This window comes from Vipera ursinii (genome assembly GCF_947247035.1).
Source record: "Vipera ursinii genome assembly, chromosome: 1".
Taxonomy (NCBI): domain Eukaryota; kingdom Metazoa; phylum Chordata; class Lepidosauria; order Squamata; family Viperidae; genus Vipera; species Vipera ursinii.
The window spans coordinates 123,793,212-123,809,039 of NC_139512.1; the positions used below are offsets into that span (position 1 = coordinate 123,793,212).

The 15,828-nt window shown below is 35.2% G+C and overlaps 1 protein-coding gene across 4 annotated transcripts in view; it reads left to right on the forward strand.

The window, feature by feature from the left end:
* Nucleotides 1–15,828, forward strand: part of MAP3K2 (mitogen-activated protein kinase kinase kinase 2) — a 46,399-nt gene that overhangs the window by 9,740 nt on the left and 20,831 nt on the right. For 3 of the 4 annotated variants that reach the window (XM_083350056.1, XM_083350055.1, XM_083350057.1), the window contains exons 2-11: nucleotides 2,998–3,060; nucleotides 3,404–3,522; nucleotides 3,793–3,833; nucleotides 5,490–5,589; nucleotides 9,503–9,616; nucleotides 10,664–10,751; nucleotides 13,584–13,702; nucleotides 13,879–13,958; nucleotides 14,066–14,133; nucleotides 14,976–15,065. In XM_083350056.1, coding sequence (XP_083206182.1) covers nucleotides 3,057–3,060; nucleotides 3,404–3,522; nucleotides 3,793–3,833; nucleotides 5,490–5,589; nucleotides 9,503–9,616; nucleotides 10,664–10,751; nucleotides 13,584–13,702; nucleotides 13,879–13,958; nucleotides 14,066–14,133; nucleotides 14,976–15,065 — 823 coding nt within the window. In that variant the 5' untranslated portion in view covers nucleotides 2,998–3,056. Of the gene's footprint in view, nucleotides 1–2,997; nucleotides 3,061–3,403; nucleotides 3,523–3,792; nucleotides 3,834–5,489; nucleotides 5,590–7,293; nucleotides 7,367–9,502; nucleotides 9,617–10,663; nucleotides 10,752–13,583; nucleotides 13,703–13,878; nucleotides 13,959–14,065; nucleotides 14,134–14,975; nucleotides 15,066–15,828 lie in introns of those variants that run through there. The other variant, XM_083350058.1, reaches the window with a different exon arrangement.

The following is a 15,828-nucleotide window of genomic DNA, read 5'->3' on the forward strand; positions in this document are numbered from 1 at the left end:
AGAATAAAATTAACGTTGATGTTAGTCTGGCTTCCCAAAGAAGAATATTGCATAGTTTTTACTACCACACTTGAAACAAATGTTTCTCACTTTATGCAAACTTGTGGTGGACACTTTTGGTGGGGTCCAAGAGAAGAACTTTTTCTGCCTTGGCCTCCGCCCTTTGGAACATCTTGCCACCAGAGGTGAGATCTGCCCCCTCTCTCCTGACCGACAAGAAAAGCCTTAAAACCTGGCTATGCCAGCTGGCATGGGACCTTGAAGGAGTAGCTCTAGGCTAAGGGTGGCTGGTGCAGTAACAGTGAAGGCACCACTTGCTGCTCCCCTCCAAACCCGTGATTGTTTTAAATTTTAATCCTCTGCCATTTTAATTTACTTTTATATTTATAATTGTTTTATGTCTGTTTTTTATACCTTGTAGGCCGCCAGAGTTCTCTCAAACAATGAGATGGGTCACATACAAATGTAATAAATAAATAATAAATAAAATAAAATAGTGTTCCATCCAGCTGCTGTATCCTTGAAAATCAACCAATGCATATAATAAATTTTAGTTGTGTTGAGAGAGGATTTATTTATTTATAAGTTTTATAAGACTGTCTAATTCAAACAGTGTGACTCTGGGTAGGCTACCAAATAAACAATAAAGAAAGAAAAAATAAGAAAAAAAGAACACCTTATAATAATAAATGGACAATATATAAATGTGAAATGGTGATGAATCATAACAAAACAATCATGGGGGAAGAGGCAGGTCTTAACAGTTTTCCTAAAGGCAAGAAGAGTTGGGAATTGCATAGTGGTGGTGGTGGTGTGGTGGTGAAAGCAGTGCAACAACATAAAAAATATGCTTCCTTGGTTGCATAATATAATGGCAAGGTTTAAAAGAAGACTCTTGGAGCACACAGACTTAATGTAGGCATTTTCTCCATAATTGGGAATTACTGGGTTTGGTGAACCCAACCATGATTGATCCAAAGCAGCATTGATTAAGATACGATTAAGATGTCATTGGCGACATACCTGCTTTTCAAAGAGAAATTTAATCTCATCTGGGCTATGACATTTATTTGAGCAGACAGAAGGTTTCTGTCTTTTGTATTTGGCTTGTTAAAAAAATGCTAATTGGTGTTTAGTAATTCAGTGTAAAATTATAAGACAGTCTGATGTTAGTCTACACACATTTAGGAATGAAACCAATCAGAAAAATTAAGTGACCATCATGTAAAGATGATGTATGAATATAAGCAAATATTTCCAGGAAGGTGAGGAGATTAACCGTTCTACAGTTCAATAGTTTAAGTGGTATGGGGAAGCTTTATATAAAGATACAAATCATGAATATTTACTGCATGTCAAGCTGTTCTCCAGCTGAATGGTAAACATATACTACTGGAGCAGTTCAGTTTAGCTTATGATCAAAGATCAGTGCAAGTAACGTTCAAACAAGATATAGGACAGGTGAAAATACATTAACATAATGACCTAACTAGCATCTAATAAGTGAGTTCCAAGATACAGCCTATGTTAAATTGTTTTGCAAAGTTTAAAATTATATTAAATATAACACCTAAAATTGCAGCCAGATAATGAGCAAATATAATTTAAGATAGGGTTAAAATGCATTTTTAGAATGGGCTAACTAGCATCTAATAGGTAAAATCCAAGCTACAGCCTCTATTAGTTTATAATATAAGCAGTAAAATCACTAAATATAAAGCATCTAAAATTTACAGCAAAGTAAAAGCATCTATAATTATTAAGTAACAACAAAGTGATAACAAATTATAGTTACAGGATATGTACTACAGCAGGAGTCCCTCCCCCCAGGCACGGGCAGCCCAGGTGAGCAAAACTGCACATGCGCGGGATCCAGGTTGGGTTCTCTTCTCTCTCTCCTCCCCCCTCCCCCCATCCCGGGTGCCAAAAATGTTGGAGACTGCTACACTATATGATGCTGGCCCATCAGGGTTCAATGGATCCTTTGCTTCAGAGTTTGTTTTGCCTGTTCATATTCTATCTTAAGGGCTTACTTGAAAAGGTTGAATTCAGCAACCTTGATCCATGCACGGTAGATTGAAAGTTATTCCAGAAAAATTAATGATGCTAAGCCTAAAGGAAAAACATTGGTTTTAACCAAAAGTTTATAGAAGCCAGACACTTTTATCATACCTATCTCTAATTGTACATGTGTTTTTGAGACACAATGTTCTGAAAACGCATTTATTTGAACAAGCCGGCTTGGCCTGATGGGGGGGGGGTTGGTTTTTTTATTGTTCTTAATATTTGTATTTATTGTTTTTTACCTTGGGCATTATGTTTAATTCCTTTTAGCTTTTGTACTTTTGTATTTTATACATTTGCCCTGTTCACCGCCCTGAGTCCTTCGGGAGAAGGGCGGTATATAAATAAAATTATTATTATTATTATTATTATTATTATTATTATTATTATTATTATTATTATTATTATTATCATTATTTTGATAGATACTGAATTTTTTTATACATGGATTTTATTGTGATGTTTCAGTCAGTGAGTTATTGTTGCTTTGGATGTGATTGCTGTCATGTGTTGTACATGATTCAGAGATTTGTAGATAGGCTGGAAATTAGTTTTGTCACACTCCAAATGTGCGGGAAAATTAATTAATTAAGAAATCAAGGCATACCAATAGGCACATTGTACTTGTATAGAAAACAATGGAAAGCCAGGGTTTTGAATTGTATTTCTGGTCATTCTGCTTTATCATATACTGCCAAAAAGATATTCATATGCTTGTATTTAACCATAGCGTCTTATGGTCTGTTTGTTGGAATAAAAGTAGTTTTATTGAGCAATGGCCAATTTTAGGCATCTTTCTCCTTTCATTTTCTTCTTCTTCTAGTGTGTTATTGCATTTCACATTTGAACAATTGTGATTTCTGGAATACCTGAAAATACAGATTTTCCAGAACTATTTTTTCTTTTGATATTTTCATTTTTCTTATTGTTTAGGCAATAAAAGAATTCTAATGGGAGCACTGTTCTGAAATTCGGTTTTGCTGGATGCCATTATGGGTGAGTTCCTGAAGTTACTAGGGTTTCAAACATGTGCCTGAGAATGTAATAATCCAATACTGAATTTTAATAATAGTAAATGATGAGTAATATTAAAACTCCATGTAAGTTTTTAAAATCACATTATTGTATGAATATAATAAAATACAGTTGTTGCTGAAGTAAAATATAAATGAAGGAACACTACCAATACTACTATCAAGTTGTTGATATTATGAATGCCCTTAAAGTTACAGTGCATACTATCTTTATTCTACTTATGTTTCTTAATTGATTGGTTTTTTATGATTTTTAAAAACTTAGTTTGAAAATTACATTTCTTGTTTCATTTTTATTTAAATAGATGAACAGCAAGCTTTGAATTCAATCATGCAGGATTTGGCAGTTCTTCATAAGGCAAGTCGTCCTGCTTTGCCACTTCAAGAAATGGGAAAGGGAAAGTTAACTTCACCCAAAAAACAGGTAATCATATAATGTGTTTGCCCAGCACAGTGAAGAAATTTTGCCTATATTATAATTTACACATTGATTTGTGATACGTACATTTTAGAAATTGAAATGAAACAGTTTTAAAATTACAGAACAGATTTTAAACATAGGTGCTTCAAATGACTGGATAAAATTCACATATAATTCTTGCTTCCAGATACGTATTTTTTATAAGCTTGTGGAAAAGACATCTTTATCAATGTCACTGACCACAATAAATAAGTTTGTATAATTCTCTTACAGAATGATGTACGAGTCAAATTTGAACATCGAGGAGAAAAAAGGTAAACAGTAATTTAAGCAAATTTCTGTTATTTTCTGAATATGAGAACTTTTTTTTAAAAAAATTCACTGTTTCATTAGTTTATAGAATCTTGACTTAATTTAAAACTACCTAATCAACATCAATGTTTGAAAACATAAGCAAACATTTTTTAAAAAGTCCTGTACAGGTTATGGTTGCAATTGGTTCAGGAACTTCTATCACTTAAACAATGAAGTCATAAGATGCAATGTTACATAACTACATTGTTCAGCAAGGTCCAGCAACCCCATTAACTGTCTCAACCCCAGGACTATGTGGGTCACTAAGTGAGAAGAGTCAGGAGTCCCAGGCCATCAGGTGGAATGGGGGATACCATGGGCAGAGGCTCCAAAGTGCAGGCAGATGGGCAGGAGATGTGGAGGACAGGGAAATGCCTCAGGCAAGTACCCTAGAGTGCGGATTAGCATGCTGCAAATAGGTGCTATGGAACACAGGCAAATGATGGGGAAGAGTGTTGCAGGCAGGCCATACAGAATGTGGGTGAATGTCACTGGGTGCCAGGGATGTCCCGGAAGCAGGCATTACAGAATGCAGCCAGGTAAAAAAGTGGCAAGAGTGACCTTTGACTTCTATTCAGGCTCCCCATTAGCTTTGCTTCAGGGAAGCTGGCAGGGAATGTTGTAAATCTTGATCATGTGACGTTGGGGATGCTGCAAAGACTGGAATTCTGAGGACTTGGCGTTAAGTCCCCTTGTTCAGCACTGTTATAATTTTGAACAGTCACTGAGCAAGTGTCATAACCCAACAACTACCTATAAATTTATGAGGATTTTTTTTATTTTGAATTTCTGTTCAAAGAATAGATGAAATAATATACCATATTGTAATGTTTAGGTTTTTATTTCAGTCCAAGATACCTAAATAGCTAGACAGACAGACGCAGACATTCAGTGTTTTTTAGGATGGTTACATAAGGTTACATAATTGGCCTACTCAGCCATTTACTTAATAGATAACCTCAAACTACAGATACAGCAGAAATGTATCTGTTTATTTTGGCAAACAAATTTTTAAATGCTGGTATATTGTGTTCCATATGAAATTGTAAATCATATAGTACAAATTATTTTTAACATTTTCCTAAAAAAATTCCTAGAGCACTTGACTGAGTTAAAATGTTGCAACTTAAAGATTAGTTTAACTTGGTTTATCATATTATACTTGTTGCAATTCTTGAGTAGATCTCTTCCTAGGATTTCTAATCCTGGGAAATCTGCATAGGTCTAGCAAAATAATCTTTTTACTGTCAACTAGTTCATTAGCCTCCTCTTACAAGGTGAAGAAATAAGGTACAATTTGATTAATGCACTGTGAAATATTTTGAGATACTGTTATGTCTACCAGCCATAGAGTAGGTACAGTTCAAGTTGAAATTTCTCCCTTTGGAAGGGAAGGATAAGGATAATAAGCCTTTATTTAGTCCTTTGTAGAGGCAAAGAAAGAAATGAGAGCTCGGTCCTCCATTACAATTGAATTCCGTTCATGTGGTTTAATGGTTGGGAGAAGTGGTTTGCCTTTTCTTTTTTTCAAGATGGCACTGAAAATAAGTTTGACTTTCATAATTACAATTTGTAACTTCTTTCATTTCTCATAAAAGTTGTATTCTACTTTATAGAATCCTACAGTTTTCTAGACCTATCAAGCTAGAAGATCTTGCATCAAAAGCTAAAGTTGCCTTTGGACAGTCCATGAATTTGTATTACAGCAATAATGAGGTAAAATAAAAAAAATTAGACTATTCTTTGTAATGTTGATATAGTGAAAACTTGGTGATGGAACCACTTGAAGCTCTGAAACATATTTAAGGTTTGTAATAGGTTACACTCCATGTTGTACCATTTATATTGTAGCTTTTTGTTTTCATAAAAATAATCTTTCTCATCAGGTCATGTATTGATATAATAAGATTTTCAGTGTATTCAGTGGGAAACAAGAAAACGAAATAAAAACATTTAATGTATCTTTATTTTTATAGAAATGTAATACAACTCCCTTGGAAGATATGATTGGGAAGTAACAAAATGTATATTATTAAATATAAAATATGTGAATTGGTTAGAGTTTGCAGAATATGATCACTGTAACGCAGAAACAACAACCTTGTCTATAATGAGATATTAAAAGTATACCATTATTAAATAATTAAACTAACAAGAGGAAGATTGAACAAAAATAACAAGCAGTTCAGCTTACCTTTTTGACTGTATCTAGCCAGAATACTAGAAATGCCATTACCTTTTAAAGTAATTTCTATAAGAGTTGGCAGAAGCTATTCATCATTATAGATTTTATCTTCTTCTTCATACTATTTGCCATTCTAGCTATGCCCTACCCTTCTCTAAATCTGTATATTTCACTGTATATTCACTAATTCAACTAATTCAGGTTTGGCTAAGTACTATAGTTAAATCAGGAGACCTAGTCCCATCTTTGGCATAAAACCAGCTGAATTTATTTATTTATTTATTTGATTTGTATACCGCCCTTCTCCCTAAGGACTCAGGACGGTGAACAGTGACATAAATAATAGAATGCATAAATACAGATATTGAAAACAAATTAAACCCTAATTTTGCCCAAATGTAGAAGATAGTTACCTTAAAACAATAATTACAACAGAACCCGTCAGACCAGACCGGATTGCTTAAACAGATATGTTTTTAGGTCGCGTCGGAAGGAGCGAAGGTCGGGAGCCATCCGGAGCTCAACCGGTAAACGGTTCCATAGGTCAGGCACGCCCACAGAGAACGCCCTCCCTCTGGGAGCCACCAGACGGCATTCTCCGAACGGCGGCACCCTGAGGAGGCCCTCTCTGTGGGAGCGCACTGGACGGAGGGACGTTGACGCTGGCAGCAGGTGATTCCTAAGGTACTCCGGACCCATGTCATGTAGGGCTTTGAAAACCATTACTAGCACCTTGAATCTTACCCTGACCCTGAGCCAGTTATTCCTTCTCAACCTTAGGAAGGAGGCAGTGGCAAACCACTTCCAAAAATTCTTGCCAAGAAAACTGCAAGTATTAGTCCAAGCAGTTGCCAGGAATCAACACTGAGCTTAAGGCACAAACAAATGTTTTCTAAATGTGATGTTTGCTGCCTTGAATTCTTTATAAAATGATAAAGGCAGGATCTTTAGTTTGTAAAATAGATAATTAAATTTCAAACTGTAAAATGTTAATATATATGCTTATATTGAAGGTTATGTTATTTTCAGGAACTCAAATCAGGTAAAGCAAAGTTGCAGAATTAAAAAAATAGATGATAATGATAATATTTACTAAATATTGCTTAATAGTTAAATATTAAGAAACGTTTGTTTTGTATCCTGTTTTTATTATTTTTACAAATAATTTGAGGTGAACGTATCCAACCCAACTTCCTTTGCCTGTTTTTCCTACCACAACAAACCAGTGAGGTGGATTGGGCTGAGAAAGAGTACAGGCCCAAAGTCACCCAGCTGACTTTCATGGCTAAGGCAGGAGATGAATTCATGGTTTGTAGCCTGATGCCTTAACAACTAGACCAAACTGGTTCTCTTAATATTTAGTATTGTTTTGCTATTGTTTATTTTTTTTTAGTATTTTAATATTGTTAGAAAGAATAGTAGAGGTAGAGGACAGGAAGGCCTGGAGGAACGATGTCCATGGGGTCACGATAGGTCAGACATGACTTTGCAACCACCACCACCACCAACAACAACAACAACAAAAACAACAACAAGAAGAAGAAAGAAAAACCACCTAGACATTTGCATTGCAGTTAGAAAAACTTAGACTATTTGAACAGATTGCTCAATCCTTTTCCTTGCTCCTTTATGGAGAAAATAATAGTTGACATGATGAAAATAGCACATTTCATTAATGTGATGAAAATCAAATGTGGATTTATTTTTCTTTTACCTACTTCCCTGTATTAAGAGTCCTTAATTTATTATGCCTTGCTGAATTTCAAAAAATATAGCCATAATGAACATATGCATCTTTAACAAGTAGCTTTGGGATATGGGAAAACCTGCTTAATTTTTAGTATGGTTACATCTTTCCACTGACTACAGATCCTGCTTAGCCAAATTGTCATAATTAAATACCCTTTTTATGGTTCATTTCTACCCTTTTTCTATCATGCTGTCCCTTAGTTCTGCTAAATACTAATTATTGAAGACGGTATTGTATACCGTATTTTTCGGACCATAAGACACACTTTTTTTCCCAAAAGGGGGGGAAACGAGGGTGCGTCTTATGGTCCGAAGGTGATCCGTATGGCCAGCCCCAACCTCTGCAAGTGGAGCACAAATCGGCATGTGCTGAGAAACGCCGATCTCACGCTCCTGCAATCTGCCTTGCTCGGTTTCAGCTTCCCTTGCTACGAGAGAAAGCAGGCTGAAACGGAGTGAGGGAGATTGCCAGGAATGCAAATTGGCTGATCTCGTGCTGCTGCAATCTGCCTCGTTTCAGCCTGCTTTCTCTTGTAGCAAGGGAAGCTGAAACCGAGCGAGGGAGATTGCAGGAGCGTGAGATCGGCCGATTCGCATTTCTGGCAATCTCCCTCGCTCCGTTTCAGCTTGCTTTCTGCAAGAGAAAGCCAGGCCGCAGGGCTGCCTCCGCGGGTACTGCTCTAATGCAGAGAGGGAAGGACAAGGAGGGAGGGAAGGAAGGAAGGGACAATGGGAGAGGGAGGGAGGGAGAGAGAGAGAGAGAGAGAGAAAGAGGGAGGGAGAGAGGGGAAAGAAAGGGAGAGAAATAGAGGGAGAGGAAAAGAGAGAAAGGGAGAGAGAGAAGGAGAAAGAAAGAGGGAGGGAAATAGAGGGAGACAGAGAAAGGGAGAAATAGAGGGAAAGAGAAAAATAGAGAGGGAGAGAAAGGGAGAGAGAGGAGGAGAAAGAGGGAGGGAAATAGAGGGAGAGAGAGAGAGAGAGGGAAAGAGAAAAATAGGGAGAGAAAGACGGAGATGGAGAGAAAGGGAGAGAGAGAGAGAGGAGAGAGAAAGAAAGAGGGGAGGGGGAGAGAGGGAGAGAAAGAGAAGGAGAGAGAGAAATTAAATTAGTAACATGATTGTTAGGTGAATCTGGTTTCCCCACTAACTTTGCTTCTCAGAAGGTTGCAAAAGGCGATCACATGACCCTGGAACAATGTGACCATCATAAATATGAATCAATTGCCAAGCATCCGAATGTAAATCACATGACCCTGGGGATGCTGCAACAGTCATAAGTGTGAAAAATGGTCATAAGTCACTTTTTTCAGTGCCGTCATAACTTTGAACAGTCACTAAGTGAATCATTGTAAGTCAAGGACTACCTGTACTTTATCATTTTTTCCCCTTTTTGGTGGGGGGGTCAAGTTTTTGACACCTTGCTGGGCGACTGGTGGTACTCGGACATTGCCTTGTACTAAAAGTGGTACAATGGATGAAAAGGATGAAAAGCCCTGTTTTAGTATACTGGTACTATTTGGTTCAGAATTTTTTTTTCTTGTTTGCCTGCTCTAAAAACTGGGTGCGTCTTATGGTCAGGTGCGTCTTATGGTCCGAAAAATACGGTAGTTAATTTTCAGGCCACAAAATCTATTGTGTATATACATTATTTGTATTTAACTTGCAATTTAATCTTGTGAATTTTTCCTATGTATAGCTGGTAATTCCATTAGCTGTTCAGGATGATCTGGACAAAGCTGTGGAGCTCCTTGATCGCAGCGTTCACATGAAGAGCCTCAAGATTCTGCTTGTTGTTCATGGAAACACACAGGTGTGTTAAGGCATTGTGTAAATTTGTATAATGCTGTGACACTTTTCCTCTGTTGTTTGCCCATGACCCCTAACAGCCTGAACTCTCTGGAAAATTGCCATCTTTTCCCCTTCCTTTATGGAGGAGTCTTTTTTGGGGGGGTTCTAGTTGCAGAAAGCCACAGAAGTCTTGCTTTCATTAACAAGTAAATCTTTGATCAAATCTACAAGAAAGGTTTCAGTCAAAATTATTCTTTGAATAATATCTGCATGAATTCTCATTGTTTGTCTTGTAACACATTAAGTTTGGTTATTTTCATGTGTACATTATCTGTATTTGTAACTCACAAAATCCAAGTGTTTGTGTGTGTGTCATAAAATTTGATGATACAGTACATGTTGCATGTAATCCATGTTTTGTATGTTCACAGAATATTAATAATAAATTGCAATCAGAAAACTCATTATATAATACCATGTTTTTGCTTTAAAGGTTACAAATATTTTTTTAATAGTTGCCTCATTAGAACAGTAGGAGAGAAAGATTATAGGCAAAGCCCAAAACAATTTAAACTATATTTCGATTGTTGATAGCTATCCTTCTTAGTGAGATGTGTGCTGAAATACTCCCAGGTGTGCCAGAATCTTTATTTTCCTCTTTCTAAATAATCTCAATACATTTTAACCTTTCATTCTTGCTATCATTATAATCTTAACATTTGGAATGTGTGCACTTGGGAAATGATACTATATTATAATGTCCTAGTTGAAAAGTGGAAAATTTGGGGGGAAAATCCAGGATGATTTAACTGGAATTTTGTGTTGTGGTTTTTTAAAAAGCCCTGTTCATCTGCGGTTCCATCTTCATAAAATTTGTACCAGAAGTCCTCAATACCTCAGAGCCAAATTTGAGGACCGTGGAAAGGAGAAAATTAACTCCATCCATTATCATCTCTGGATGTGGAAATGGAACGTTGGATGTCATCCATATTTATGTCAAAATGTTGCTTGCTTTTATTAGGGTGGAGAGATTTTTAAAATAAATAAATAATCATACTTTTCTTTCTAGAATAACATGGATCCCTTGTCATCATTGGAAGATTTGGATAATACAGTTTTCAGAGTAACAGAAAAGAAAAAAAAGAATTCTGTAATAGGTAATAAGACTTCATATTTTAAATTTTAAACTTGGTGGTTTATTTATTTATTTTTGAAACATTTACCCTTCTTTTCGTGCTGCCACAGTAATTTGCAAAAAGCAAGCAGTACAAATATTGCCGCACACAAAGACCAGTGATTAATGCGCGGTACGAACCTTGAATAATTGAAAACTCATAAGAACATTAAACAAGTTAAAACCAAATTCATATAATACCAGAATTATAACAAGAACAAAGTACCACACTCAGAATCTCTGATTATGGCAATACAGGTAGTTCTCAACTTGCAACAGTTCATTTAGTGACCACTCAAAATTACAATGTCACTGAAAAAAGTGACTTATAACCATTTTTCACACCTATGACTGTAGCCACATCCACATAGTCACATGATCAAAATTCAGACACTTGGCAATTGATTCGTATTTATGACAATTGCGGTGTATTGGGGACAAGTGGTTACCTTTTGTGACCATCTGACAGTCAGTGGGAAAACCAGATTCACTTAACAACTGTGTTACTAACTTAATAACTGCAGTGATTCACTTAAATGTGGCAAGAAAGGTCATAAGATGGAGCAAAATTTACTTGACAAATGTCTTGGGCTCAATTGAAGTCATAAACTGAGGCTACCTTTAATTTTAGATCTTAGTTCTCTTTACAAATACGTTTCATGTGAATACCGTTAATTCACACTTCTTGAATATAGATACACAATAGGTTGGTTACACATGGGTATTTGCACTATTTGGAATTCTTATGATTCTGTATCATCAGGTGAAATATAAAGCAGAAATATTCAGATTTTTCTATGGATCTGTTTTTTTTAAAAAAAACATTCATAAAATGATTGGGAAAAGAGAGAGAAGAAAGTTATATTTAGAGAATTGAGTAAAAATAAGCTTATTGCACATCAATTTATACATGTACTTCTCCATCCAGAAAAATTGATTTAAGTAATTCCCAGATTCTTAAACTGGACTAATAAAGAAACCTATCACAAAACCTATATTAGTTAGACACACTTTTTACATAATGTCTATTTCTTGGTTTTGTATGTTTTACTGTTTAATATGTACGCGTTTTTGATATTTGCCAATCTTGTTTGCTAACATGGAGTTCTCTTATATTTAAATGTGTTATGGTTATGTAGCTGAATTTTAACAGAACTGGAAAATGCTGCTTTAGATTCACTAAATAACTTAAGGATTTGCTATAAGGGATTAGTTGTTTCTGTGTTTAAATATATACATCAGCCATTGTCCTTTTTTCCCTCTACAGGTTATAAAAATGCTTTTCTTTGATGTGATATAGTCTCAATTCCTATAGCTTTTTCAAATTCACTTTTTAATTCCTTTCAGGGCCTGCGCATAATTATCATACGTACACATCTAAAAGTCAACAAAATTGAAGCAAGCAAATTAATTTTGTTGGTAGCTAAAATTATTGAAGATAAAGCTACAAATTGTAAAGAGCTTTATAGAAATTGGTTAGAATCTGGTTCAGATATAGAAAATCCTTTTAAATTGCTGAGATTTCAGAACAGCTACCATGGAAAAGTTTTTTTACCTTTACCTTTTTTTAAGAAGGGCAGATTTCTGTAGGTATTGAAATGAAAGATTTATAAGACTGGTATGTGCACAACCAGCTGTATTCTTTTCTGTTAGCTGCCAGATTGCAGAAAGGTTGCTAGAAAGAAATTTTAAAAGAGTCAGCCATAGCACATTAGAATATAAGTTGGTTCTAAGTGGGAAACAGTTCATTTACTGAAAATCTTGTAATCTCATTTGGTTCATTTAGTAGTATTCAAAAGAAGGCTGAGAATACTTGGGGGGAAATGCTTTTAATCTGAGGTATCTGCCAAAGAATCTGACAATCTTTAAGCATTGTTTTGAATGATTCAAATACGTGTGATGAAAAATATAGGAAGTGTATTAAAAAATTAGAAAATTATGGAAAATTAGACAACCTAGATCCATAATACGTTATTAAACTCATTTTTCTTGATATATAAAGAAACTCAAATATGGCAATTGTGTAAAAGAAGAGCTATATTTATGTAAAGGGATTAAGATGCATTTGCCTACATTAGAATATGTTGATATTGTTTATTTTTTAATCAGGAATTATTCTATTTCTCCTTGCTCTTCTTTTAACACCCTTTAAGGTTGAGTGTTTTGATGTTTCAACTGGTATGAACATTCCATAGCCATTAAAAAAATTCCAAAATAGGATCAGGATGAAAAAAATGTAGAAATAGTGACTAATATTTTATATTTCCTGTGCAATTTATGTCACTTTGTAGACTAGTATTCCACAATTTTATATTCTGTGAGGAAATTACATATATTCAGTATCAGAATTAAATATATTCAGCATGAATTAAGGGAAAAGGTATTTTTCTATAGCTGTAGTTTTATCAGGAAAAACAGCAGGACATCAAAAACCACTCTGTTGGAAAATATCAATATTAAGCAGAAGTAAGGAATATCATTTTGAAATAATGTGTGAATGAAAAAGGATGATGTTCTGAAGCATTTTTTTGAAGTGTACATTCTTCCATTTGTATCGGTGTATAAAATATATCTCCCCCTGACAGTTTATATACCACATAGAAAATTACTGAAATGCACAATGCATTTTATATTTGAAATTGTTCTATATTGAAGTAAAGTTGTTTGCTTACCAGCATACGTAGTTTAAAATAATAGAAAATAATCGAAAGATCAGAAGAAAAGAATATTGTTTGATTTAAAAATTAAACTAATAATTGATTCTTGATGGTAAGTTTGTTTATAATCTTTTTCCATTTCTTTTAAAATTCAACAGGCTATACCCGTGACAGCAGCTCTCCTCCTCCAGGATACATTCCAGATGATCATGTGGCACGGAATGGATCATTCACTAGTATCAATAGTGAGGGCGAGTTCATTCCAGAAAGAGACTTAGTAAGCATTTTCGTTAAAGGATCTTCTACGTACTTATCTGGTAGCTTGAAGAGTTCTTTTGGGATCCCCCTTTTTCTCCTTAAATTTTGGATTAACGTTGGATTCCCCCATTCCATTTATTGATGTGGCTTGAACCAACTGAAACTTTGCAGTACATTTTTGTGCTTTTATTTCAGATGTTGGATCCGTTATCACTGAGTAGTCCTGAAAATTCTGGCTCAGGAAGTTGTCCGTCACTTGATAGCCCTTTAGATGGGTGAGAACCATATAATCTGTTTTTCTGCTGTGCTCTGCAAGTCATAGTTATATTCAGGAGGCTCTTAATTATTATGAATTTAATATTGCAATGTTTTGTGTTTCTAGAGAGAACTACCCTAAGTCCCGGATGCCAAGAGCTCAGAGCTATCCTGATAACCATCAAGAATTCTCTGGTAGATAAAAACAAATGGACAATGTTTCCAATGTTATTGTTATAAAGTTTTATATTACAATGTTAAGTATCTATAGCTTCACAATATAGTGTTTGAGTTGGTGAAAGACTATGGTAGCAAATGCAGAAATGTAACTAATACAGCTATATAATCAAAGAAATATCTAACAGTTAAATCAGAAAATAGCAATCATTGCTGAGGATAAAAAGGATCTTGATCTATTTTTTTTTTCATTTTTAGTGGAAATATTTATAATTTCAATTTTTTCAAGGTCCTTTGGATTTATGCAACTATTTGTCTAGCTCTGTAAACATATGATGCTTAAACATATACAATGACTTATTGATTTAAGTCTTTGCAACCTTCACAATTGGAACTACAGTAAGAATAGATAGGCTTAAGAAACAGGAGGATCTGGACAGACTCGAACACTGGGCACTATCTAACAAAATGAAATTCAATTGTGAAAAAAGTAAGGTTCTACATTTAGGCAGGAAAAATCAAATGCACAGGTATAGTATAGGTAGTACCTTGCTCAATAGTAGTAACTGTGAGAGAGATCTCGGAGTCCTAGTGGACAATCACTTCAATATGAGCCCGCAGTGTGCTGCAGCTGCCAAAAAAGCCAACACAGTGCTAGGCTGCATTAACAGAGGGATAGAATCAAGATCATGTGAAGTACTAATACCACTTTACAATGCCTTGGTAAGGCCACACCTGGAATACTGCATCCAGTTTTGGTCACCACGATGTAAAAAAGATGTCGAAACTCTAAAACTTTTTTATTCAGTTTTGGCTAGTTAATGCTGTTTAATGGAATAAAGCAAAAATATTTTTTTCAGATTATGACCTCCCAATATTTGAAAAGTTTGTCAAAGGTGGAACTTATCCTCGGTATCATATTTCATACCAACATCAAGAATACAATGATGGTGAGTTGTGGGTCACCTAACATACCTGGTTTATATTTTTCTTCAGATTTTTGGTTTGTTTTACTGCAAATTAAGAGGGCATCATTTTTGTGTATTACTTTTGAATTTATAAATCTTTTGTTTTGTCAGCAGGATCTTTTAAGGGTTGTTTTAGAACAGCACAATGAAACCTGTTACTTGTGACTACATACAGCCTGCTGCTAAGTTTTTTTTTTTACAGTTCCAGAGCATTGATTGCATTGCCAGTAAAATACCAGTTTGGGGGCAACATAAAAATTTTATTTAGAAACACAAAATAAAATTTACAGTGGTTCTTAAGCTTTTAGGAGGCTTAATGCACCTATTCTTAGCAAAACTATCCCAGAAGCTACCAACATCCCCCCTCTTCCTCTGGTCTCTTTTTCTCTTGTGCAATCACTATGTTTTAATCACCCAACAACACTCAAAATAAGGAGGAGGGGAAGTATGTTTACCAACCCAAGAATCTTTTTCACACTGTTGGGTTAGGTTTTGAAATAGTATGAGAGATGGTGCAAAGAGTTGCAGAGAAGTTGGAAAAATGCTCTCCTTCCTAAATAACACCCCTAAAATATTGCTTGTTTTACCCAGATGTGCCCTTCCATTCATGGAAGAGAATGGAAAAGATAAAGATCTAATAGGATCCACAATAAAAGAACGTCAAAATGTCTTCAAAGCTTTTCTTTGCAACTTCTAGTGGCAAGGCCTATGTTGTTCTGGAAAGTTCTCCAGCTTGTTAAGAGGA